Below are 27,267 nucleotides of genomic sequence, written 5' to 3' on the forward strand. Positions count from 1 at the left end.
GTTATGCTGATGACACCCAGCTCTATCTCACTAGCAAACCTACTGCTTCTTTTCCACCCTTCTCATGCATAGCAGAAATCAAATCCTGTTTGTCTTCAAATTTTCTTAAATTAAATAGTGACAAAACTGAGGTTCTCCTCATTGGCACAAAATCTACATTATCCAAAAGCGATCATTTTTCATTTGTTATTGATAATTCCTCTGTCTCCCCTTCCCCACAGGTTAAGAGTCTGGGTGTCATCCTTGACAGTACTTTATCCTCTCAGTCCCACATCAATAACATCTCCCTGTCTGCATATTTCCACTTGCGTAACATTAATCATATTCGCCCCTCCCTCACTCCCCACAGTTGCTCTGCTCCCCAGCTTTGGAACTCACTACCATCTGAGCTTAGAAATATGGAATCATTTTCACTTTTAAAATCTAAAGTTAAAACTCATTTGTTTAAAACTGCTTTTTCTATTTGATTACAATTGTTCTGTCTGATTTTAACTTTGGTATTTTACTTTTGTTTATAATCTGTGTTTTGTCTATTGTTCGGTGTCCTTGAGTGTTTAGAAAGGCTCCTACAAATAAATAAAATGTATTATTATTAATATTTGTGAATTTCCCCTTGGGATTAATAAAGTATCTATCTATCTATCTATCTATCTATCTATCTATCTATCTATCTATCTATCTATCTATCTATCTATCTATCTATCTATCTATCTCTTAAAATCTCTCCTCCACACCTCCCAGCAAGCTCTGTCCTCTACCTCCCAACTAAAGCTCCTTTGCTGGGTTCACATCAGTCCTTTAAATAGTCCTTGACCTGGAAGTGCTTCTGTCCTTTTGACCATGTTACTGGCTGGCACTTCTGGTTCTAATGATTTCTTCAGCCTGGAAGTACTTTGGGGCTTCTGTCCTCGTGACTACCTTGTACTTACAGGCTTTAAGGGAAGGATGAGTCCCCAGGTCCTTTGACAGCTCCCCTTGGTGGCACCTACGGCATCCAACAGGGCTGAGAAACCAAACTCCAAGTCCCAGGATGCCCCGCTACACTGCCATCTAGCGTTTTGGGGAAGGCAATGTCGGCAAGTACCTGTCCTCCCCCATCCTTCCATTCCAGGGGCATCCCAGCTGGGTTGAGCTGCCATCCGTTCATCACTATATATATATATATATATATATATATATATATATATATATAAAACCCATTTTATATTTATATTCTTATGTCTTTCTTATATGTAAGCTGTAATGTAACATGTAATATACTTGCTTCTTTGTGTAATGAACAATAGAAGAAAAAAGTTGCAACGTAAAATTGCAATATGAAGCAATCTAAGAATAACTTGCATAATCAGTCCTGAAAAAATAAACTACAACGAATCTCTGCAGAAAAACAAAGTATTTCCATAATATTTTCATTATGGTCAACTAATGTGGAACTACAGGTACTGTCAATATAGACCTCAGTGTTAAAAGTTTGCTGCGCGCCATGCAATGCATGTCTCTGTTATTTGCCATTTAATGGGATTCGTAAAAAAACGTGTTAATGTTTGTGTTATGCCATCCACTGGAATGGCAAATACAATGCATTTTATTACTAAAATTTTTTGTGATGCACCATCTTTTGGAATGACAGAAACATAGCAACCAGACGGACAAACAGACGGACACATCCTTTATTTAATGTAGGTAAAATCCATTGGCAACTAACAAAGTCTTAGCCTGGAATAGTTGGAATAAACAGCAAACACACACCTGTGAGAAACTGCAGAATGCGGCGCTCTCACAAATGTCCATTAGCACGTATAGAACAGCAACATGATTCGCTGAAGTCGTATTTGATTTGACATTTATGCTGCCTCTAGAATCGCCCATATTGTCTCCGGACAGCAGCAATTCCCTTGCCATGTGAACGCTTCGCATTCTTATAGATCGCGCACGGAGGCCTCGCTAGATGGCGCGCCGCACCTCCAATAATGATAAACAGACTTATTCATTCGTAATGACTTCCGGAGCGTCGCAGCAGAAAAACAGTATGCTAAAAGAGAGAATGTCTGAAAGCGGTAATGTTGAGTCTCAAACAGAGAAACCAAAAGGGAAAAATGCACAGCCTCTTATTATTGCTAAAACCCCAGCGGAGGAGCAGCGGCTGAAGTTGGAGAGGTTAATGAGAAATCCTGTAAGTTATGATAAAGACGGCTTTTTTTATTCACATGTATGCCTAAACGGGGCGCACACACACGCACAAATAACTCACGAGCACAACGGGGAAATTGAACGAAACAGGTCAACCTGCAATAACAGTATTCGGGGTGTTTGAATGGTAAAATGTGTGAGGATGTCCAGAGAATAATAAATAGCAATAGTGCTAGGATGGGAAGCGATCCCCGGCACTCATATTACAGAAAGGTCTAAAATGATGGATAAACTAATGATAACTTAAAACTTGTTATTTTAAAATGAATTAATTTGGTAGTCTTCGACAATCGGCGTCTTTAAAATCTGTTTTTCCACACTATCCATCATACTGCAAAACTTTCTCCTGCTTTCTTACTTGTGTTAAGCATATGTATTTTTTTTTAACGTTTAACACTTAATGGTAGTCCCATGGTATATGTTAACTGTATACTATATAAAGATATTACTAAACTTGTAGAGGCAATTACCTGAGGTAATAGAGGAAGTTTAATCAAAGAGAGAAAACGTAATTTCATGAATTTAGTGGCCAGTGTTCTTTTTACAAAGTACAGTACTGTTTACACTCGCTGAACAAATTATTAGGGTCATTATACTAGTACTGGGTAGAGCCTGCATTTGCTCTCAAAACAGACTCAGTTCTTCCTGGTATGGATTCCAAAGATGTTGGAAATACTCCTTTGAGATTCTCGTTCATGTTGGCATCGCACAATGTCTACAGATTTGTCAGCTGCACATTCATGCTGCAAATGTCCCATTCTACCACATCCCAAAGGTGTTCAATTAAATTCAGATATGGTGACAGGAAACTTCACTGAACTCGTGGTCGTGTTTTTAACACTTGCCGATACGATTTTTGCTTTGAGACGTCGTTCATTGTCATGCTGGAAGTAGAAATTAGAATATGGGTAAATTGTGCCATGTAGGAATGCACATGATCAGAAACAATACTCAAATAGGCTGTGGCATTCATGCGATGATTGATTGGTATTAAATGGGCAAAAGTGTGCCAAGAAAACTTTCCTCACACCATTACACCACCACCAGCTTGGACTGTTGACTTAAGGCAGATTGGTTAGCTGGAAATGCTTTTGGCACCTAATTCTGATAAGACCAACCTCAGCAGAACTCAAATTTCTTCAAACCAAGCTACATTTTTTTTAGGCTTTAACTGTACAGTTTTGGTGAGCCTGTGTCCACTGTGGTCTAACCTCTTTGTTCCTAGCTGACAGGCGTGGAGCACCACATGGCCTTCTACTTTTGTAGCCCATCTTCCTCAAAGTTTGATGTGTTGTGCATTCAGAGACACTTTTTTTGCTCACCACAGTTGTACCTTGTGTTTACCTTTCTGTCCCCTTGAACCAGTCTGACCATTTTCCTCTGTCATCAAAAAGGCATTTCCGTCTGCAGAACCAGCCAACATCATAGCTTCATTATCTTGAGATGGTAATGATTCATTATTTCACTTTCACTATAACTTTGTAGTGAGATGTAACATTCCAGTGGCGGAGACAGTCTGAATTTCATGTTTTGCATGGCAGAAAATAACTGAAGAGTATCAAAATGTTTTAATAGGCTGTCTATTTAATAAGACATTGCTAAGCTGTAACAAATATTCTCACAGCATATTTAGAACAGCCCATAATTGATAATATACAGTTAGATCCATAAATATTTGGATAGAGACAACTTTTTTCTAATTTTGGTTCTGTACATTACCACAATGAATTTTAAATGAAACAACTCAGATGCAGTTGAAGTGCAGATTTTCAGCTTTAATTCAGTGGGGTAAACAAAACGATTGCATAAAAATGTGAGGCAACTAAAGCATTTTTAACACAATCGCTTCATTTCAGGGGCTCAAAAGTAATTGGACAATTGGCACAAAGGCTATTTCATGGGCAGGTGTGGGCAAGTCCATCGTTATGTCATTATCAATTAAGCAGATAAAAGGCCTGGAGTTTATTTGAGGTGTGGTGCTTGCATGTGGAAGATTTTGCTGCAAACAGACAACATGTGGTCAAAGGAGCTCTCCATGCAGGTGAAAGAAGTCATCCTTAAGCTGCGAAAACAGAAAAAACCCATCCGAGAAATTGCTACAATATTATGAGTGGCAAAATCTACAGTTTGGTACATCCTGAGAAAGAAAGCAAGCAAGCACTGGTGAACTCAGCAACGCAAAAAGACCTGGACGTCCACGGAAGACAACAGTGGTGGATGATTGCAGAATCATTTCCATGGTGAAGAGAAACCCCTTCACAACAGCCAACCAAGTGAACAACACTCTCCAGGGGGTAGGCGTATCGTTATCCAAGTCTATCATAAAGAGAAGACCGCATGAAAGTAAGTACAGAGGGTGCACTGCAAGGTGCAAGCCATTCATAAGCCTCAAGAATAGAAAGGCTAGATTGGACTTTGCTAAAGAACATCTAAAAAAGCCAGCACAGTTGTGGAAAAACATTCTTTGGACAGATGAAACCAAGATCAACCTCTACCAGAATGATGGCAAGAAAAAAGTATGGAGAAGGCATGGAACAGCTCATTATCCAAAGCATACCACATCATCTGTAAAACACGGTGGAGGCAGTGTGATGGCTTGGACATGCATGGCTGCCAGTGGCACTGGGACACTAGTGTTTATTGATGATGTGACACAGGACAGAAGCAGCCGAATGAATTCTGAGGTGTTCAGAGACCTACTGTCTGCTCAAATCCAGCTAAATGCAGTAAAATTGATTTGGCGGCGTTTCATAACATAGATTGACAATGACCCAAAACTTACAGCCAAAGCAACCCAGGAGTTTATTAAAGCAAAGAAGTGGAAAATTCTTGAATGGCCAAGTCAGTCACCTGATCTTAACCCAATTGAGCAGGCATTTCACTTGTTGAAGACTAAACTTCAGACAGAAAGGCCCACAAACAAACAGCAACTGAAAGCCGCTACAGTAAAGGCCTGGCAGAGCATTAAAAAGGAGGAAACCCGGCATCTGGTGATGTCCATGAGTTCAAGACTTCAGGCTGTCATTGCCAGCAAAGGGTTTTCAACCAAGTATTAGAAATGAACATTTTATTTCCAGTTATTTAATTTGTCCAATTACTTTTGAGCCCCTGAAATGAAGGGATTGTGTTAAAAAAATGCTTTAGTTGCCTCACATTTTTATGCAATCGTTTTGTTCACCCCACTGAATTAAAGCTGAAAGTCTGCACTTCAATTGCATCCGAGTTGTTTCATTTAAAATTCATTGTGGTAATGTGCAGAACCAAAATTAGAAAAAAGTTGTCTCTGTCCAAATATTTATGGACCTAACTGTACATATGATAATGCAGTCAAAACTCAGACAGGGAAAGCTTGATTAAGAAATGTTGTTAAATTTGAACATCATCATGAGGATGACCAAGAAGTGAACAATAACAGACAGTACTGCCACATACTTGATTTCACATCAACCACAATGTGGAATCATATGTGTTAATTTGTGAAAAGTCCCCCAATGTGCCCTCATCACTCACTGATGATGAAGATATGCGTGTGCGTACTTGCTACACAAGTGTCCCGGTGTGTCACATTCCCCCGATAATCATAATGGTCAGTTGCTGTAATAAAGTTGGCCTTTCACTTCTGCTGTTCCTATGATAACTGAGTAGCTTTACAAGTCCCATTTCTTGAAAACTATTTCAGCCACACACAGCCAAGGAAAGGAATTAATCACAATTTTTTTATTATTATTTTTATTTAGCTTATGTTAATTGCCAGTTTCTAATGTTCACGGTGTGTGAATGTGGGGTGTGTGTGTATGAGTGATAGTGATCTTTGTGATGGACTGGAGTCCTGTCCATGCCTTTTTTTTAGCCTTTGGTTCCCATAACCTTGAAATGCATTGAGAAGGTTCTAGAATCTGCCTACTGAACTTGCCCCATTTAGGGCTATGCTGCCTGCTCAGCCCTTAAACTCACCTAAATGTTAAAGCCATGCATACATTTTCTAACTTGTTTGGTATTAAATCAGGTAACTTTTAAATTTACCTTTAATTCAAAACAAATTAAAACCTTAATCTTTTTCATAAAGTGTATATTTCTAGGTAATTTAACTTAAAATTGATTGTATGAGCTACATTTAGTTTGCTACTTAAATGTTATATATTTAGACATTTAAATGTGCATTATAAAGTATATTAAAATGTTCCATAAATGTTGATTTTTTTTTTTTTTTTTTGTATTTTCAAAAATGTCTTAAACTATTTTTAAGATGCTAAATGAGCTGTTCATGGCTTCAGTTGTTTTGCATATTTAAACATTTTTGGCATTTTTTAAATCAGCATAATTAATCATTGATTAAAATAGTTTAATTTAGCAATGTTCATTTGAGGTCATGTTGTACAGCCATGTTTTGTTATTAAAATAAAACCATGTAATTTTGTGTGAACATAACAGGAAATAGTAATTCCTGCTGTAGTCTTTGTAAATAAGTATCAAGATACCTTTTTTCTAAAGATATTTCACAAGTTCAAAATTTAAGTGATATTATCTCTTTGTTTTTTAAAGTTTAGGAAGAAGTACAATATTATTGTAGCATTTCTAGTACAAGTGACACATCTAGTGACAAACTGTAGCTGCATTCTCCCTGTCTTGAAGACCAAAAGTTATAAAGGAAAAAAAAATCCTTCTTTCTTGGGTATGTAGAATCAGCAAGAACAGCAGTGTAGTTATATATAATATGAAAAAACTGGTCGCATAAAACCATATAAATTAACTGATATTTACTAGAGAGTTACTAATGTGGTAAAGCAATTAGATTTTAGTGTAGAACAATTATAAAATACGCATTTTGGAAGAAATACAGATTTTTAAAATCCACCAAGTACAAATGATTTGCGGTGTCAATAAAAAAAAAAGTAGGTGTTAGAATTATCCCATACATTAAAAAGGTTCTTTTTTTTTTTTTTTTTTTATCTCCTGACCCCCCTGGCCATCTGACCTTATCATTGGGTTCGTCTTTACAGACTTAAACCAATTCTATATACAGTGTAAGGACTCTGCTTCTCTATTAATTATATCTATCTTTTGTAAGTGTATATGTTATTTTTTTTTCATTATTATTCTTATCTAATTTTAATTTGGTTTCCTTTGTAACAATTTGTTGACATCTTGTAAAACACCTTCAGATACATCCTGTGTATGACAGTGTGCTATAAAAGTAATCAATGTTTTACATCTTCAAAAGCTGTCCTGTTGCCAGTAGAAAGGCTTCAACATGAGTCAACTTCCTTTTTTTCCACTGTTCCAAACAAATATGATTGGAGTGGAACTGTGCCACGGTGTACAGATTAATTTCATGGAAACATTCAGTCACCATGATGAGCACAGCTAATTATTTAAGGCATTTACTGATGGAGTGGGGTGCTGAGGTAAGCAAATCTGATTAGCTGCAGGAAGTAGACACTCATGCAACACTTGTAGTCAATATTTTAGTTTACACAAAAAGTGTAGACAAAAGCTACATGCAGAATGTCAAAGCTACAAAGCCACAGTATAATAACCAACTCCAGATTAAATTTGTTTATATATCATTTACAAGAAACATATTTATTGCTTTATGTTACTAATATATCCACCATATACAGTAGTTGTAATCTTAGAGCATACACAACCTAGGGATTGAATGTGTATGTAAACAGCATTTTTCTGTTTTTAACTATTTTTCCTAAGAGAAAGCAAAATCACATTAAACAGTGTTGAGTTTCAGGACTTGGAAATAAAAATGTGACAGCGGACACAATTTAAGTGAAAAATTTGTTATTCAGTTAAATTAGGAATTGTTCAAGGTTTCGAATTCTTTTTCAGAACAATAGTGTGTGCACTTTGGCTTCCATGATGCTTATCCATTGGTTACAAAATGGTGTGTAAAAAGATTGGTTTTTCTGTTCTGACACTGTTAAAGCCCATTGAGGCATTCCTTATGTGATTTTGGGCTGTACAAGGAATACCTTATTGTTGTTATTTAAATTGATTTTTTAATTGAGTTACATACTGTATTGGTTATCGAAAATGGTATAGAATTTCAATACTTGATATTGCATTGAAGTTTGAAATGTTGGCATTGTGAGAACCATAATTCATACAATTCTGTAATAAATTACTAGCCATAAAAATGTGTTGCAGTGACAAGACGTGGAATTGCAAAGTGTTCCAGGATGAAATTAAGGGAAAAAGGTATAAGATAAAAAAAAAAAAAATCACTTATATGATGGATATCATAAATTCAAATTTCAGATTTGCTTGCTTACTTATATAGATCCTACAGGATGTTTTTGCCACTGTGTTTTAACATTTTATATTTATGTTGGACTATTTTGATATTTTCCTGAAGGACAAACCTGTACCAGTTCCTGAAAGGCCAAAGGAATGGAATCCACGTGCTCCTCCCGAGTTTGTAAGAGATGTGATGGGTATGTTAAGTTACCTCTTCTAATTCTGGCATTTGATAGAGATGTTGGGCTTCTGTATTTATATTTTTTTGTAGTCATGAAGGCATTTTTGTTTATCTTTTTAATAGTAATAAATACAATAGAGAAGTTCGTTGTATGAAATTAAGTCCAGCAGGCAGTTGAAGTGAGCGACAAAAGTACAGCCTCTATAGAATGTGTGACTCTTCCATGCTCTAAATAGACTGTAGGCACATGCCATTGCAATTGAAATCACATTATGACCTGTTACTCCTTCCCCAACATTTCAAGGTAAATGTTGTATGTGCCCGCCCCACCCCACCCCCCCAAGAAAATGTGTGCTTATCCAGTAACGTAGCTATCTTTTTTTGAACCTACCTTTTCTGTTAAGGGGTTAGAAGAACTAAGAATGGATGTCACTAGTATAATAACAGCTGAGAATCAACACTGTATAAGATACTGTCCATAATAGGGTATAGTTTCTCATGCATATTATTACAATTTAGAGTTGGAGAAGACACTAATGAAAGTGGGCAGAGAATGCCAACTCTGTATAATGACCTAACCAGGAATAAAAACCAACATATCTAGAGCCTTAAACCACTAGTTCTACAACGGTTACGCTTTCCTATAATGTCCTGTAACATTACAAATGTTATTCCTTGAGGGGTGTGTCTTAACAATTTATTTAGATGAAACAGCTGGAAGAAATAGTTCAGCCAAAATATTTATGTGTTACTTATCCCATGTCGTGGGAAGTGATTGCCAAAAAAAATTAATTGCATGTTTTCATATAGAAAAAAATAACAGCATTACCAATACTTGACACACACAAACACAATTTGAAAAGCATCCGTTTTTTTAATATAAAAAAAAACCTCACATTATATATATATATATATATATATATATATATATATATATATATATATATATATGTATATATATATATATATATGTATATATATATATATATAATATGTATATAAAATATAGTATACTAGGGGGCTTCGCTCGCCAACCACCATGTTTGGTTTTCCGGATACACACTTTTAAGATTTTTTTTTTTCTTTGAATTATTGCTATTTCATTAGTTTCACTTTTATTTCAGAACTTCTGTAAAAACAACATTTGGAATCTTTGGAGTCCCAATATGCTGAATTTTTTAAATGAGGCCAGTGAGACATGTGTTTAATGACTTTGTACCATATTTCAGGATTTCAGGATCGGTTTCTCTGTTTGAAATTTCAGCACAGACAAAGCGATCTACATCATCAGCAGTTAATAATTTTTTTTGCAAAGTAACCAATAAATGCATGTGAGGTAAACCCCATTTTTGAAATTCTCTGACTTAAACTTCAAAGCCTTACAATATTTACATACTTCTGACATACAGTATGTTCTTATATTCAATCTCTATTTGCCTTTTAGTTATTTCTCCAAGTAATAATTTCTCCTTGTTTGAGCTAATGCAATCTTTACTTTCTTTTTTTTGACACTTGTTTTTTTCTGCTTTCATATTCTGTACCTTGCTCTGCATGTGTTTTGCGACTACATTTTTTGAGTCTTTTGAATTACAGTTTTCATTATCTCTAACCTGCTCTGCATGTGTTTGGCCCCCATTTTTTAACCTCTTCATGACGTTTTACTTTGTTTTCTATTCTGTCTTTTATTTCTGACCTCGCTTTGTCCTGCTTTTTTTTCCCCAATGACACCTGGTCCGTGGTGATTATTTTCCCTTTTTCGAGTAATAATTTCCGTTTGTTTGTGCTGCTGCTATCTGTACTTTTTTATACTTTCTAATATGTTTGTGCTGCTGCGAACTTTACTTTCTTTTTTTATACTTTCTAATTTTCCTACTTTCATATTTTTTAACTTTCTCCACATTTGTATTGCGCATTTTTTTTTTTTTTTTTTTTGAGCCTTTCGAATTCCACTGCTTTCATAATCTGCTGTGCATGTGTATAGCGCCAACGTTTGTGAATGTGGTTATGAAGTTGCAAAGGCGAAAAGACTTTGTTTTCCACCCTTTGCCTTTTTTTTTTCTGACTTCAAATTGTCCTGCTATTTTTTCAATTACACCTGGTTCTGATGATTAATTACCTTCTGTTTGCGCTAATGCGATCTTTACTATCTTTTTTTTCTTTTTTATATACTGTAGCGACTGATGTAATAAAGTGTCGCAAAAGTTCTACTTGAACAATTGCCGACTTCGTAACCCCAGACACAAATTTCTAGCACCTCTCCAACACCTCCTCCCCCGGGTCTCGCCCCCCCCTTACCGCATCAATTAATACCCCGCTATCAGTCTTCCGTGCTGTACTCCGCCCTCCCTCAATCAGACCTAACAGTCACTTAAAACAAAAAAGGCTTCAACTTGGCTGGGACACTACAATATTTTTGAATTTAACTGCTTTCATATTCTGTACCTTTCTCTGCATGTGTATCGCGCCATCGTTTGTTTGAGCCTTTCGAATTCAACTGCTTTCATAACCTCTTATCTGCCTTTTTTTCTCTCCAGTGCTTTTGGGTCTCTTTTGAGTGTTTTGCTGGCCATGCTCATAATTGATAAGAAGGGCGTGTCTTGCAAGACTCTCATGTTCCACGACCCCACGAGACGGCCATGGGACAATCTCTTGGCACCAAGTCTCATGTTTATGGTCCCCGCGAGATGCTCCATGGCCAGTGTTTTTTGTTTCGCAGGTCTTTTAATTGTCTTTCGAGAACTTCCGAGAAGATCACATATTGTCGCCCTGCTTTTTTTTCCAGTATTTTTTTTTTTATAATATATGTATATACTAGACAAAGAGCCCGTTTTGACAACGTAAGATGAAACGGGCACGAGTTTGTGTCAGCAGTGTATGAAGAACAAATGATAAGTAACGAAGAAATTGTTTTGTAATGATTGTAGTCCGCTTTACTCATTACTGTACAGGCCTGTACTGTTAGTTGATGAATTTTCCAGGCCTATAGTATAATATTGAATGATGAATGTTCCAGTACAATATGGAATAGTAATAAGTATAAGCACCACAAACCTGATATAGGTGTATTGAATGAATGCGTAATTGAATCAGAATGCGTAATTAGGCCTCGAGCTGTAGTCAAAATCGCCTTTCAGGCCTCTAGAGCTTTAATCGAAGTCGCCTTTCTCTTTGAATTTTTGTAGCCGTAAATCCGCTGCCTGCCGCGATGTTGGGGTTGGATGTCGGTCTTGTAAGGTGTTTTGGGCAGCTGCGCAGAAGGCGACTGCACATTCGGCTTCGGACGTGAGTGAGTGAGTGAGTGAGGAGGCAGGCGAATTCTGTATTAAGATATATATATGCACAGTATATATATATTACAGTATACAGTATGTATGTATGTATATATGTATGTATGTGTATATATGTGTTAAAAAGGTGTACCTACACCAGAAAGACTCTTGCCTTTTTATTAAAGTGGATTATTCAGTTTACAAGTACACATGTCATTGTTGACAAATTTGTTGGTACCCTTGCAGCTTATTGAAAAAGAGCTGTATTCCTCCTGAAAAGTGATTAAATAAAAAAATGTATAACTGCATGCATTTCATATGTCATTGGATAAAGCAAAGCAAAAGAAATGTTAAAAGAGAACTTTATTGCTTATTGTACAAATATATTCTAAAATGACCTGGGGCCTCATGTATAACGCCGTGCGTAGAACTCACACTATAACATGGCGTAAGCACAAAAGCGTGAATGTGCTTACGCACAGAAAAATCCAGATGCATGAATCTGTGCGCACGCAAACTTTCACGTTCTTTCACTACATAAATCCCGATCAGCGTGAAAAGTAACGCACGTGCACGAGCCTTCTGTCCCGCCCCAACTCCTCCCATACGCCTCTTTGAATATGCAAATCGATATAAATAGCCTTCTGAAAAAAGACAATGGGAAAAGCACGGGGGAAAATATAAGAATTTCAGCGAATACCAAGTGGAGGCAAAGGAAAAACGTACTATTTGTTGGTTTAAACAGTGGTATAATCAACAAAAAGAAGTTGATCAAGTGACAGAGTGTCGGAGAAAGTCGAAAGCTCAAATTCACAAAGTCGCACAGTGCCTGAAATAAAAAAGAAATCACATATCAAAGTCGCCATGAAAAGGCAAGTCGTAGCCCACCGTCTGAGTGTCATATGAAAGCTTATTAGGGTACAGACAAAAAAATAGGCACACAGTGGGAAAAAAGCACGAAATGTCAACTTTAATCTCGAAATTTCCACTTTAATCACGTAGTTTATTTTGCCATTAAAGTAGAACATCATAACTTCATCTTAAAATCGTTTAATTTACTAGTTTCTCAAATCCCATTGTAACTAAAGTAGGACGTTAAATGTTTTGTTCTGTATTTGATCTTCTTTGTGCTCTGTGTGTGAATCACTACCTGCTTCTTAAACGGGCTTTCTCTTTCTCTGACAGGACATATAATCCATTATATTCGTGACATTACAGCTCTCTGAATAATTACAATACTGAGATGTATACGTGATATCTTTTTCATGATGATAGGAATGAAAGCATTTTATTAAACATGGGAACACGGTGGTGCAGTGCTTGTTCATATCTCACGCAAGAGGCTTGCTGCGCCATGCGCGACCTTCGATGAAATAATTTATCACAGCAGTACTGTCTCTTTCAAACGTACTATTCCTATCCCTACTTTTCTTTCTCCAAATACCCAATTGCCACACAATCAGCTATGTAATAGACGTGAAGCCATTTGTAAGCTTAGAACGCCGATTCTTCAAAACTTTTAAGGAACATTGAAATATCTTCGTAGTACATGTTTAATTATTCTATCCGTCTATCTTTCCAGTGTCGCGTCAGCGCAAGAATACAACGCAATGCAGGAACAATCCCTGAACTAGCTAGCGCTGCGGCACCGTGTCCTCACATGTTTAATTATTAACAATACAGATTATTTAAATGAAGTTAAAGTTTTATCTGTATAATATAATCAACATATTTTGCTGCATTTCATCTTAAAAATGAATACCGTCATCATATGTAGATACGCGCTTTATAAAGTGGCGCAGGTTGTGCAATATTATAACTGTAGTGCAAGTTTACAGTGGGGTAATTTACTTATAAGTAAACAGTTCTACAAGGAGCACTTGATGAACTGATTGAGTGCGTTTAGAATTCTTGGTATGAAACTTTTTCTAAACCGCGAAGTCCGTACTGGGAAGTCTCTGAAGCGTTTTGCCGTGGCTAAGGCAGCATCTGCTTCATGCTGTGTACCGATAATTCTCTTTCCCATCAGCTGCTTCTGTGATTCCCCACTCAGATACAGTGATATAAATACTCCGAGTGGTGCAGTGAGAGTAATATGGAAAAAGATGATCTGCTGTGGCAACCCTTAACGGGAGCAGCTGAAAGAAGAAGAAGAAGTGCAGTGAGAGTAACAACGCTAAAGCAGTTATGATATTTGGAATACTATGGCTATTCTCTGGACCATTATATTGCTACAGGTTAATTACAATCAGATGCATTACACTAATAAACAATATGCAGTTACTTTCAGTGTATTTATAAAGCCGCGTCAGGAATGTGGATCTAAGAAAGAAAGGTTGACCACACGGGAACAGTAGCACTGCTTTGACGCTGTGTGCCGCCAGTCTGCAAAACCGAGTGGAGAAATTGCGTACGCCAAGAAATGAGTTACTGGCTTTATGCCAAGTTTTGGTTTTATACATCACGATTTGAGTGTGGAAACATTCGTACGCAACATTTCTGTGCGTACGCACCGTTTATACATGAGGCCCCTGGACACTAGCTGTTTTCTTTAGTTAGTGTAACACATGCCTCCAATAGTGCAAGCAGTCTTTCAGACTATTTTAAGTGGAGAAAAGTAGTCACTCTGTTGTTTGGTATCCCACTCTGAACATGAACTAGACAGAGCAAGTGAGAGAGTTGTTTGGGTAGATCAGAAAGTTAGTTATAGACAAGGCTATAAGACCATCTATATGCAGCTTGTTTTTCCTGTGACTACAGTTGCAAATATTATTGACGTTTAAGGTCCATGGAACTGTAGCCAAACTCTCTGGATGCACCTGCAAGAGGAAAACTGACCCCAGAATGGGCAGAAGGATAGTGAAAATGGTAGACAAAAGCCAAGGATACCTCCCAAAGAGATACAAGCTAAACTCCAACGTCAAGGTCCATCAGTGTCTGATTGTCCCATCTGTCACATTTTGAGTGACAGTAGGCTCAATGGAAGAAGACCCAGGAGGACTCCACTGTTGAAAGGAAAACATAAAAATCCAGACTGGAATTTGTTAAAATGCATATTGACAAACAACAGTGCTTTTGGGAGAATGTCTTTTGGACAGATCTGACAAAACTGACAAAACTGGAGGTTTTTGGTATGTCACATTAGTTCTGTTTCCACAAACAAAAAATTAAACTTCAAAGAAAAGAACACCATACCTACTGTGAAACATGAAGGAGGCTTGGTTATGCTTTGAGTCTATGGGGAGAACAATGAAATCCTAAAGACTATTGAGACATTCTGGAGCGAAACATACTGCCCAGTGTCGGGAGAGCTCTGTCTGAGTTGCAAGTTATGGATCCTTCAAGAGGATATTGGCCCAAAATACACAGCTAACTGTTTGGAAGTGGCCTTCTGTGAGCCCTGATTTGAATCCTGTTGAACATCTATGGAAAGAACTGGAACATGCAGTCTGGAGAAGGCCGCCTTTAAACCTGAGACAGCTTGAGCAATTTGCTCAGGAAGAGTGGGCCAAACTACATACTTGTTGACGGATGGATAAGTTTAATTGAGAGCCACAGTGGTTACAGTAATTGTCACCAAAGGTTGTGTAACAAAGTATTAGGTAAGGGTCCCATCATTTTTTCATGCCATTTTCATTTGTGTTATGATTCAAGAGAATATTTCATAAATAATATCTCTAAAGCAAAGTCTAATTTTTGTTAAATACGGAATAAACAATGATGGGTGCCAATTACTTTTGTCGGCTTCAAGTTATTTCAGATACTTTACTTTTTCATGGAGGGATAGCAACAGATTTGTCCAGGTCTAAAAATAACATACATTTTATTATTATTTTTCCTCTAAATTATTGTGTCTTTAGCTTAAAGATTGTTGGTTACAGGGTCTTCTTAGAAGAGAAAAAAAGGCCTTGCAATATTTATATGTAGATTTCAATCATTATATAAACAAAAGGTGACATTTTAATGTGGGCATGTAGATTTTTAATATCCATGTAAATATGCAGTTTTAACCAAGACCATCATACAAATCACAAGTTTAAAATGTTTTATAAGTGAAATGCTTTATGGCAAAGTTTGCTATTTTGTAGCAACAGCATGTATTTAATATGGCTTATTGTAAATGTTTTAAGTATTAGATATTTAAATGATCCAGTTCAGTACTTTTTCCATACATTTTCCATGTTCTATTCTTTTGTGTTTTGTAAACCATGTTACATGATGTTGTGTTTTCAGGGTCAAGTGCTGGTGCAGGCAGTGGGGAGTTTCATGTCTATAGACACTTGCGCCGCAGGGAATATCAACGGCAAGAGTTCATGGATGCAATGTCAGAAAAGGTTTGTATATTTGTTATGCATATTTTAGGTTTAAAAGTAAATACTGATTTTTACTAAGCAACTGTTACAGACAATGTAATTAATGTACTATAGCAACTTATAGAAATAATCAGTTGTTGCTAGTAAACAGGATCTCACCCTAGACGAGACGAGACTCATAACAGGCCAAGTTTTGAGTAATCAGTTATTTTAACCAATCTTTAGGCTTTGGAGGAAGTGAGCAAGTGCTAGGCCCAAGGGTAGGCCTCGGTAGGAGGTGCAGTACTGAACTTTATGGAGAAAGTTGATCAGGCACATTGACTGTACATGGAAGTGGGAAAACATGAAGAGGAAGAAGAATGCAACAGTACCAGCTACTGTGACACCCCTATTTTATACATAAAATAAGCTTGATATTATTATGAAAATACATAAACTCAGTGTTTGGTTTACAGAATAAAAAAGATGATGAATTTCAGAAGAAACTACAGGAAAATCATCAAAAGGCCGAGGAGAGGACAGCCAAACGCAGGAAAAAACGGTAAGGAACTGCTTGAATGGTTTAGCCTCATAGTTCAGCTTTTAAAATTGTTTGAAATCCTTGGGTGGCCCTTTACATTTACACAATATAGCCTTAAGGTTTCTCTGTTTGAGACATGCTTAGAAACAGGATAGGATAATAAATGCTTAAAAAGAAAAACCTAATGTTAATTTTGTCAGTTTTGCAACATAAATATCTAATTAAATGAGTTAGCTGCAATATAATTTACTGTAGTGGAATAAATACAGTAGGTAAATAATTCATGTTAATGGTAGACGATGTCAGTATTCAACCTTGGGATGGTGATCAATGTCAATCTGTTCTTCAGGGACCATGTTACTATGGCTTTGTCTTGAAGATTCACTTTATGCAATATCCACAAGATTAGACATATATAAACAAAAGACCTGTGTGTGTGCATGTATGTATATTGAGCAGCCTGCTCTGCCCACACTAAACCACAGCCACTAGATGGTGGATGCAAGCACCATGGTTCTTACTACAAAAGACGTGTGTGTAAGGAGAAGTTCACTCTGTCATGCTCAAACACAGCCACGGGAGTTGGTGAGAATTCTACAGAAGATGTAGAAGCTTATACAAGTTTGACTTGGCACTTGGTGAGATGGCACTACAGCTGCACGTGACTACGTATCCATTCAGACAAATTATGACCCGTCCTGGCCCACTTAGCTAACGCGTCTGCAAGTTCACCAATATAGTAAAACTGCTAAGGAGTCTTGGTCAGGTTGTTTTTTTGTCCCGAAGACCACATACAGCTAGTCATACCATATCTGACAGAATATGCTGCACAACTCATGATCCAGACTGTGGTCTTGTCATGTCTGGTCTACTTGCCAGTTGCTTCTTGCCTCCTCTCTCACCGGCTTTCTCCTGTTCTGTAGAGGACAGTAGTTCTGATGATCTGCCTCTTCTTGTTAATAAGTGTTAATATCATATATAGTTTTTAAGAAAAAATTTGAAAAGTAACTAAAAGCATAAGTTAAAAATGTAAAAAAGATGAATTATTTTTAATTGTTGTGTGTTATTTATTGGTGAATGAACCCAACTGAACTTGCTTTGCATTGTATCCAACTGGGAAGGAGAAGCTAAATGAATTTTGATTGGATTCTAAAAAGTGCAGTGGGCTTTTAAATGTCCCAGAATGTTAAGGAAACATTTGTTAATGATGCTGAACTGATTATTGTGGCCAGAGAAGTGACCTGACCTGCACAGTAAGCAGTACTAACCACTAGGCCACCGTGCCTCCCTGAGTAAAGTAAATCCATATTACTAACCGAGAATGCTAAACCGGATGATGGACGCAGGCACATCCGGCCATGGGCCGTAGCTGCAAAAAGACGTACTGCGCAGGCGCAAGAAAGGGCGGACGGGATACACACCAAGAGGGGGATTTAACAAGCCCCTGGAACACAAAACGAAAGAAGACGCTCGCTCAACAACAATCCTCACCCACCCCCCCCCCCCCCCCAATCAATAAGAAGTGACACCCAAAGCCACATATCTAAAGGAAACGTCCATATTAAACATACGTCATCTCAAAACCTTCACACTAGGCAGCATAGGTGGATCTCATTAAAATAAAGCACTATTAACCGTTCAACTGGAGAAAAGGCTCCATATTAACAGTGAGTGCGATCATCCTTAATACTTATACATATTTCGCACGCTGAGGAACACACGGTCACGGGTACAAAACGATTCGGATCGGATAACGGAACCAAACACACGAACACGAATGAAACAAAAAGAATACACGGCGGCGCATACAATGCGCTTCGGAAAATACGTGAGAAAAAATGTCTCGGATCAAAAAACGCAAAGCTCAAGTAACCCCGTTACAGAGACGTGCCCAAATGAACAGACACATTGAACGTAGATGCATACGGCGCGCGTCTCAAAGTGCTGCATCAAAACAAACACGATTTCAAAAGAAAGAGCTTGCGTCTCAGACATGCAAAAAAGGGAGCAAAGCAACGCGCATATGACCGGCCAGAAAACAAGCAAGCAGGACTCAAAAAGCAGAAAGCTCAACTGACCGACATACAAAAACGGACAAGGCACGATACAAACAATGCACGACGTAGAGTGAAACGGACTTTGCGCAAAGCGGAGGCGGATCAATTAAAACTCAAAAATAGCGCGTCACAAATAATGGACATGCAACAACGCGGCACTCAAACTCCACAAGCAAAACATGCCCGTCGCAGACATCAACACCAGACGTCTGCTAAACGCTTACGCCAGTTGGCTGACAACGCTTTCAATAATGAGTCCACTATTGAGGAAAATTCATTGGGATTAATGAATGTCATTTGCAATCATTGTCATTCACTTAACTTCACAGAAGAAACAACTGGCAATACAAATAATGAATTTACACGTTGTTGTCAAAAGGGGCAGATTAGACTGCCTCCTTTACATTCATATCCTGAATATCTACAGAAGCTTCTAACTAAGGATGTGCCTGAAAGTAAAAACTTAGATATACTCCATCCATCCATCCATTATCCAACCCGCTATATCCTCACTACAGGGTCGCGGGGGTCTGCTGGAGCCAATCCCAGCCAACACAGGGCACAAGGCCGGGCAGGGCGCCAGCCCACTGCAGGGCGCACACAACACCAAGCACACACTGGAACAATTCAGGATCGCCAATGCACCTAACCTGCATGCCTTTGGACTGTGGGAGGAAACCCACGCAGACACGGGGAGAACATGCAGACTCCACGCAGGGAGGACCCGGGAAGTAAAAACTTAGATCCTACAATACTTCATTTGCTTTTGCATCTACCGGAGTACATATCAGGCCACCAAAAGGCAATGGCCCATACTGCTTTCGCATATGTGGTTAACACAACGCACTATATTATGTCCAAAAAATATTAATGTTAATCACATTATTAACCAGGTCATTTCATTACTTCCTGGAGAGACACGGCTCTTTCGAAGCTCTGACAAAGTTGACTCTGATGACGACAATGAACATCTGAATTTCCCATTAGAATATTTGAACACTCCTAACCCGGACGAATGACCACAACACAACCTTACCCTTAAAAACGGAACAATAATCATGCTATTAAGAAACCTTAACACTAAACAGGGTTTATGCAATGGCACACGGTTAGTCGTCAACACCATAACACACGATGTTATTCAAGCAACAGTTCTTTCAGATTCACTTGCTAACAATACTGTTCTCATTCTTGGAATTGACCTTACGAGTTCTGACCTAGAATTACCTTTTACATTGAAACACCGACAGTTCCCCATTAAACCTGCATTTGCCATGACCAGCAACAAATCACAAGGACAAACCATGGACAAGGTTGGCATCTACCTCTCTGAACCCGTTTTTGGACATGGACAACTTTATTTTGCCTTCTCATGTGTTCGACGTTCATCTCACATTAAAGTTAAAATTAAAAATGATCCATGCCAAGGAAGACTCATTCAAAGACTAGACACCATCTTTACTACTAATGTTGTATACAGAGAAATATTCCTATAAAACATTACTCTATGCCAAACACTCTATTTTGTATTTATATAGGCATCATCCAAACCTGCACACTATTCTATATCTAATTCATACATCTCACTCTTTGTCATGCCCCAACGCCAGGGGTTGGCGAGCGAAGCGAGCAGGGGGCGGAGCCCCCTAGTAGTATACTACCTCGCTGCTACAGTGCTCACCGGTATAGAGTGCCAATGGATCCTTTCTTCTTTACATGACTCTTAAGTAGCTTGCTATCCTTAAAAGAGCCATCTCGTCACCGAGTTGGAATGCCTTTCAACTTTTTTTAGCATTACCTTTTTTATAAGCTGCCTTGTGGCTGGCTTTTAAGCTGTTTATTTGCTCGATGGAATGCTAGCTTATACTTTTCATCCCCGAGAGATGCAGCATTTCAGTACCATTGTCCTCCTTTCTTCCATGAAAAACCACACAAACTCTTTGAAACACATTTTCGTTGCAGAGGTGTGATCAGTGACAGAGGCACAATAGCAGGGATCTTGAGTGCTTTGCTGTCAGGTGCCACAGCAGAGATGTTGAGTACTGTGCTGTCACTCTGTGAAATGACACAACAGGTATTTTAAATGCTGTGCTGATATCCAATGTAGTAGGCATGTTAAAGGCTGCACTATTATTATTTCGCAGGGTCTCTTGGAATGCCCTTAAGGTTTGTTTTGATCAGTGCTACTCCACATGGCTAATTTGTATGCGTTCGGCCCACAGCACCTTCCTTTACACAGAGACTTGAAGGTTGGTTTGTGTTACTCCATACTTGAAGTTGAAGAATGCATACCATTATCCCACAGAGCCTTAATTGAAATGACCTGCACACTTTGTGATCGACATATGACCAATTTGACATATGGCCAAATGTCAGTCAGTCAGTCAGTCATCCAACCCGCTATATCCTAACACAGGGTCATGGGGGTCTGCTGGAGCCAATCCCAGCCAGCACAGGGCGCAAGGCAGGAACAAATCCCGGGCAGGGCACACACACCAAGCACACACTAGGGACAATTTAGGATCGCCAATACACCTAACCTGCATGTCTTTGGACTGTGGGAGGAAACTGGAGCACCCGGAGGAAACCCACGCAGACACGGGGAGAACATGCAAACTCCACGCAGGAAGCAAACCCAGGTCTCCTTACTGCGAGGCAGCAGTGCTACCACTGTGCTGCCAAATAGCCAGTCCCAAATGAAAACAAAAGTTGGCCCATGAATGTATATGTAGAGACGCTTGTGAGGTCCTGTGCTTCTTTTCGACTACTGAGATCAGCTGATGAAGAGCATCCGGTGATGCCACATCTGTACAGTATCAAATCTCTGTCCAGACTCTTTATGTGAAGGCTCTGAATTGTGTAAAGAACTGCCCGCCTCCATTCAAAATTCTGACTTCCTTAGTGTATTTAAGAAGCATTTGAAGAATCTGTTTGGTGAATTTCAGTCTCACTTATATTAGCTGTTAGGTTTTGTAATCTATGAATTCTAACTAGCATGTATATTTTTCTGTGATAATCAATTTTGTTACCTGTTCAGTAACACTTGCTCCCAAAATGTCCTCAAACTGATGTTCATCTCAATTATGTTCATCTGTTTTGTAAGATAAAAGCATCTGCTAAGCAAATAAATGCAATTGTAAATCTGCTGTATCACTTTAAACACTAAAGCAAACAGATTCGCTATCCATTGGTTGAATTAAAAATTGTAAAAACACTGACACATTTTAGCTTTTAATGAGAGTGACAAAATTTTCTAGGTAAAGATATGGCACAGTATTTGTAAAAAGTATTCTGATTGTATTGCTTATTTTGATTCTTACCTGTAACTACATTTTATCATACTCTCTAATTCTTTGCTACAATTTTTGATAACAGTATTAGAATGCATGGCCATACATTTAACTATACGGTATATCAAGAAATATGGGATATCAGGTCATCCTAGATTTAGTTTATTAGCTTTCCTGTTTTTGTCACATAGGGCCTCCTTATAACTATGATGTTTGTCAGTCTCACCTTGATGTCACAAATGACTCGTGTTAATGGAATGCAGCTGCTTAATATTAACAAAAGCAGCTTCATTTTTGCTAGGTGCCCTTATTGCAATATGAGTGCAGTAAAGTGCCTTGATTATGTAAGAATGACCTGACCCTGCTGCAATGTTGTTTTATGTATGTGCACTGATGCAACGAAAACTAGATGTATCGCCTCACTGGTTAGTTATTGGTTTCCACCACAGTTGGCATGATAGCTGTGACAGATAGGGGGCGCTGTTGTCCCCTTGAACCCTCAGAACAGATGCCAAACACCAGAAAAAAGTCCAAAATAATGACTTTGTTATAATAATAAATGTGCACAAGCACCTCCACTATACTTAATAATAAATCAGTAATAATCCCAAATACACAATAATCATAATCTTCCACACCTCCCAGCAGCTCAGTCACCCTTCCTCCCAACTCGGCGCGATCTGCTGGGGTTACCCATAGTCCTTTTATACTTCTTGACCCGGAAGTGTTTCTGTCCCTCAGTCAATGTGACTCTTAACACTTCCGGGTCAGGTGAAAACTCCTTTTCTTCAACCCGGAAGTACGTCATTGCCTCTGTCCCCTTGATTGGGAATTACTTCCGGGTTATAAGGCAAATAGAAGTCCCTGGGCCTCCCTGCAGTGGCCCCCATGGTATCCAGCAGGGCTGTGCATTAAAACTCCAATGTCCATGAGGCCCTGCTGGAATTCGGGGCACCTCCATGTTGCAGGGAGGGCTCCATCTGGCGGCTTGGGGGTATTGGCCGGGATAAACTGCCGGCCATATATCACACAGCGTTAACCTTGGCTGAGACTGGCTGGCCTGTCCACCAGTTCCCCAAGAAGAGACAGTAAGTGCCCTATATAAACTGATGAATAACCAAAAAAAAAACTCTTCTGTGCAAATGTACAACATTGGCTCTCTTAAAAGAGAACTAAAATAGTCTATACATCATAGTGTATATTAATTACTTTTAAGGTGTAATATGTTTATTACAATGAGCACTGACCTGACAATGACTTGGTGATATGTATTGTGTTGCCATGTAAGTGGTTTGGCTGTACATCCCTACTTGATTAAGGGTGTAGTGGTTTTTCTGAAATGTTGTGCACGCATGGGTCGGAGCTGCTATAAATATACACGTTTCCCTGTCAAGTTTTCTTTTATAAATCCAAATATTTTTGTGGAAAGTTGCGAATACAAATTTCAAGCCTCTTTTTGTGTGTACTCAAATTTTAAAAATGAGACTCCATATAACTAAAACACTGTGAGCATGTTTTTTTTTCCCCCCACTGTAATCATTTGAAGACCTGCCCTTTAAATCCTTCCTTTCTATGCAAACAGGGCATATTGTCTTTCTTTCACCCCTCTTGACAAGTATATACTCTTCCAAATATATATAAACCACCACTTTTAGTATTTACTTTCTCCTTCCGTACTGCTTCTTTTCCTGAATTTGGCATGTTTAAAGCCAGTGCCTTTATTAATACTGGTTTTGCAGAGCTAATCTCTTCCTGAAAATTTCTTTGTAAGGGTGATTTTTGTACAGAACACAATCGTCATGCTACATATACCCCTAACTCCCCAAAACACTCAAGCTGCTCCTTGTCATTCCTGAGACAGACTTGTAACTGAAGGATAACTATCTTTGTTAGAGTGGCAGATCAGGCTTCAGTCTTCAAGGAAGCATTTTACGTAGCAGCAGACACTTTCCCAGCCATTCTTCATTTATCTTATATATAATTTGCCAGTCTCCTCACTCACTCACGTCCGTCCGAAGCCGAATGCGCAGTCGCCTTCTGCGCACGTCGCCTTCTGCGCATGTCTGAAGCCAAATGCGCAATCGCCTTCTGTGCAGCTGCCCAAAAAACCTTACGAGACCGACATCGCGGCAGGCGGCGGATTTATGGCCACGAAAAGTCAAAAAGAAAGGCGACTTCGACCAACATCGCGGCAGGTGGCGGATCTACGGCCGCAAAAATTCAAAGAGAAAGGCGACTTCGATTAAAGCTCTAGAGGCCTGAAAGGCGATTTCGACTACAGCTCCAGGCCTAATTACGCATTCATTTAATACACCTATATCAGGTTTGTGGTGCTTATACTTATTACTTACTATTCCACTCGTGCCCGTTTCATCTTAAGTTGTCGAAACGGGCTGTTTGTCTAGTCTAAACATAAACAAATGAGGCATGTAATTGATATCTCAATGAAGGAAAAAGTTTTTCTTTACTATTTATATCAGTGATTGTTTCTGATGGTTTTGGTGTATATTTGTCTGTAGACAAAAGTTGAAAGAGAAGAAGCATTTGGCAAAGAAACCTAAACAAGAGGACCCCCAAGGTGAAGGTAGGTATTAGTCACAATATACTGTACATTGTTTCACCTGTTTCCTTCAGTTAGCATACAAGTTCCAGGCAGTAATGTTTTTTTGGCTTTAAAACATTTAAGGATTTAGGAGCCATTTACAGCATAGTCTTTTATATAAAAAACAAAACAGTAATAAGCAAGTTATTTTCTGTCTGAAAGCACTTTAAAACAAAATAAACTTTGTAATTAAATCAATTTTTGTACCTCATCATGTTAAATAATGCTTGGTAAAAGCATGCTGAAAATCATCCTAAAAATGTTTATTTTGTACTGTTAATATTTGAAGTTATTATTTTTAATTTCAAACAGATGAAGGGCTGGGTGTGGATACTGGGTGCCTCTTACATAGCAAGTAGACTCAGTTTTGGGCCAGTACGGTGAATAAGCTCATTTAAATACAAACTGACAGGAACAATGATGAAATACCTATTTTCTTCCAGTTTACTTTATGTACAATGTTATATGTGATATAACCTTCACATCTAAAAAATGATGTGAAATGTAATTAAATATTTATTGGCAAATTCTGGTTCATATAAAAAGCATACAATAAGTACCTATACTAAAAATGTTAATCTTAATTCAAAATTGATAGTAAATATGTGGTTTAAAACATTTCCTGTAAATCGTGTAATATCCAATGTGGCACAACATAGTGTGTTCCATCCATTTTGTTATTACCAAATTAGAAATGTAATTCTTAATATCAGAATATTACAGTTATTTGTTAATAGAGCAAAATGCTTTGATTTGTAAATTACCAGGCCCAGGGTAAATTAGTTCCATTGCTGAATGAAGAATACATTGAGTATGTATTGCCCGTTTAAAAATGACTTTCAAATATTTATTGGAAGTGCTCACCTAAAAATAAGACTAACAGGAGTAACAAAAATAATTTCTTCAAATTAACACATTCTAAATTGTGTTCTAAAACCATTTATAGAAAGTATAAAGGTGTGGAAAATTATAAAGCAATGGGAAGATCGAACAAAAAAATTAACTAGCCTGATATAAGAAAAGAGCCTTCAAATATATTTGTGTAGGTCAGCTCACCCATGTGGAATTTTAGTGTACAGTTTTTAACAAGCAAAGAATTATTATTATTATTAAGAATCAAGCATATAGCATTGAATTGGTGATCTTGTTCTGGAAATATAAACTTTTAAGAAATACACACAAAACACAACTAGTGACTAAAACATCAGTTAGCATAATAGTCTGCAACAATCAACACTGCAGGTTTTATTTAAGAGCTAGTCATTTAGCCCGTTACAATAACGGGCGCTAGAACAGTAGTGCATAAACATTAGTAGGAACAGTCTATATTAAATGGCAATATAAGTCTATATTAAATGGCAAGTTAGCATTCTTTTTGTTGGTCGTATTTTTCTTTCAGCCTTTCTTTTGTTGATGTTTACTTGCTGAGCTGACCGTTCTTCATGGCCTGCCGCCGTGTATTGTGTGTCTTTAATTTTCTGTGACAGTAAAACTGTCTTGTACGGCTCTATTCAATAAGGGTGCACACAAAAAGGCGAGCTTCAAAAGGGCGACCTCAATTGAGCGCGGCGAATAAAGGCGTTCGTAGATAATTTAGTTCAAATGGCTCTGGAATATGTGAAGAGCAACAAAGGTGCAGATCTTTATTTATGTGCGCCTTTATTCGCTGCGCCCAATTGAGGTCGTCCTTTTGAGGCTCACCTTTTTGTGCGCGCCCTTATTGAAGGATGCCTGTGCGCACCCTTATTGAAGGATACCGTCTTGTACGTCCGTAATATACCTTTAATTTTCTCTGGCGGTAATACAGGCATGCGCGTCGGTAATATGCCTTTAATTTCCTCTCGCAGTAATACTGGTTTGTATTTCTGTAAAACACCTCTAACTTTCTCTGACAGTGATATCGCGCATCGCACCGTGCCCCGCGCATGCGCACTTCACCAGAAGACACGGACACCTGGACGCACACAGGGATTTTATATATATATAGATAAATGTGATATTTGGTAATTGAATGCTGCTTCTGTCAAAGCTATTTTTATTACTTTTTTTTTTTTTTTTTGGAAAAGCTATATTTGAAACACAACTCCCTGAAAGATATAATCAATGCTATGAGAATCAGAACTGTTATTTTAATCTGTTCCTATTTTGACAGAGTCTAACCTTGATTTGGATAAAGTATCCAGAAGTGAAGATGAAGAATCAAGAGGAGATGATGAAGATGACGGGGAGGAACCAAGCTTTATCATGGGTCGAAGATGATAGTGAGAATTCAAATAAAAGAGTCTGTCGAAGCACCAGAAGTGCATTCCAGCTCCCCTAATCTAGTCATCAAACAACAATGGAAATGAACAGAGTGTTCTAAGGAAACAAGTTGATTGCATTAGGAGCAATGCAGTACTTACATTGGTGACATGTGGAATATGATTTTTGTATTGTGCACATTTTCAGTCTTACATAGGATTTAAAGTCCCTTTAGTTTGAATCTTTCAGAAAAATGTTGTACAAGCTTTGTCAGACTCTACTATTGTGCAGTAAATCTGGCACTGAGAATCATTAACAGCAGATGGGTTGAAAAATAAAAGATTTATTTTCTGTA

The 27,267-nt window shown here is 38.1% G+C and overlaps 1 protein-coding gene across 1 annotated transcript; it reads left to right on the top strand.

The window, feature by feature from the left end:
* Positions 1-1,936: 1,936 nt before the first annotated feature.
* On the top strand, positions 1,937-27,267 carry prkrip1 (PRKR interacting protein 1). The gene is made up of 6 exons (XM_028807181.2): positions 1,937-2,173; positions 8,558-8,636; positions 16,123-16,223; positions 16,658-16,743; positions 24,589-24,653; positions 26,824-27,267. Exons 1-6 carry the CDS (start codon positions 1,949-1,951, stop codon positions 26,928-26,930), a joined length of 663 nt encoding a protein of 220 aa, XP_028663014.2. The 5' UTR covers positions 1,937-1,948; the 3' UTR covers positions 26,931-27,267.

This window comes from Erpetoichthys calabaricus, chromosome 8 (assembly GCF_900747795.2).
Source record: "Erpetoichthys calabaricus chromosome 8, fErpCal1.3, whole genome shotgun sequence".
Lineage (NCBI taxonomy): Eukaryota > Metazoa > Chordata > Cladistia > Polypteriformes > Polypteridae > Erpetoichthys > Erpetoichthys calabaricus.

Bases quoted from the DNA above. Each gene is read 5' to 3' on its own strand.
- prkrip1 (XM_028807181.2), top strand. From the start codon at position 1,949: ATGGCGCGCCGCACCTCCAATAATGATAAACAGACTTATTCATTCGTA. The intron at 16,744-24,588 runs GTAAGGAACTGC...ATTTGTCTGTAG, and splicing joins GCCAAACGCAGGAAAAAACG to ACAAAAGTTGAAAGAGAAGA. The intron at 24,654-26,823 runs GTAGGTATTAGT...CTATTTTGACAG, and splicing joins AGAGGACCCCCAAGGTGAAG to AGTCTAACCTTGATTTGGAT.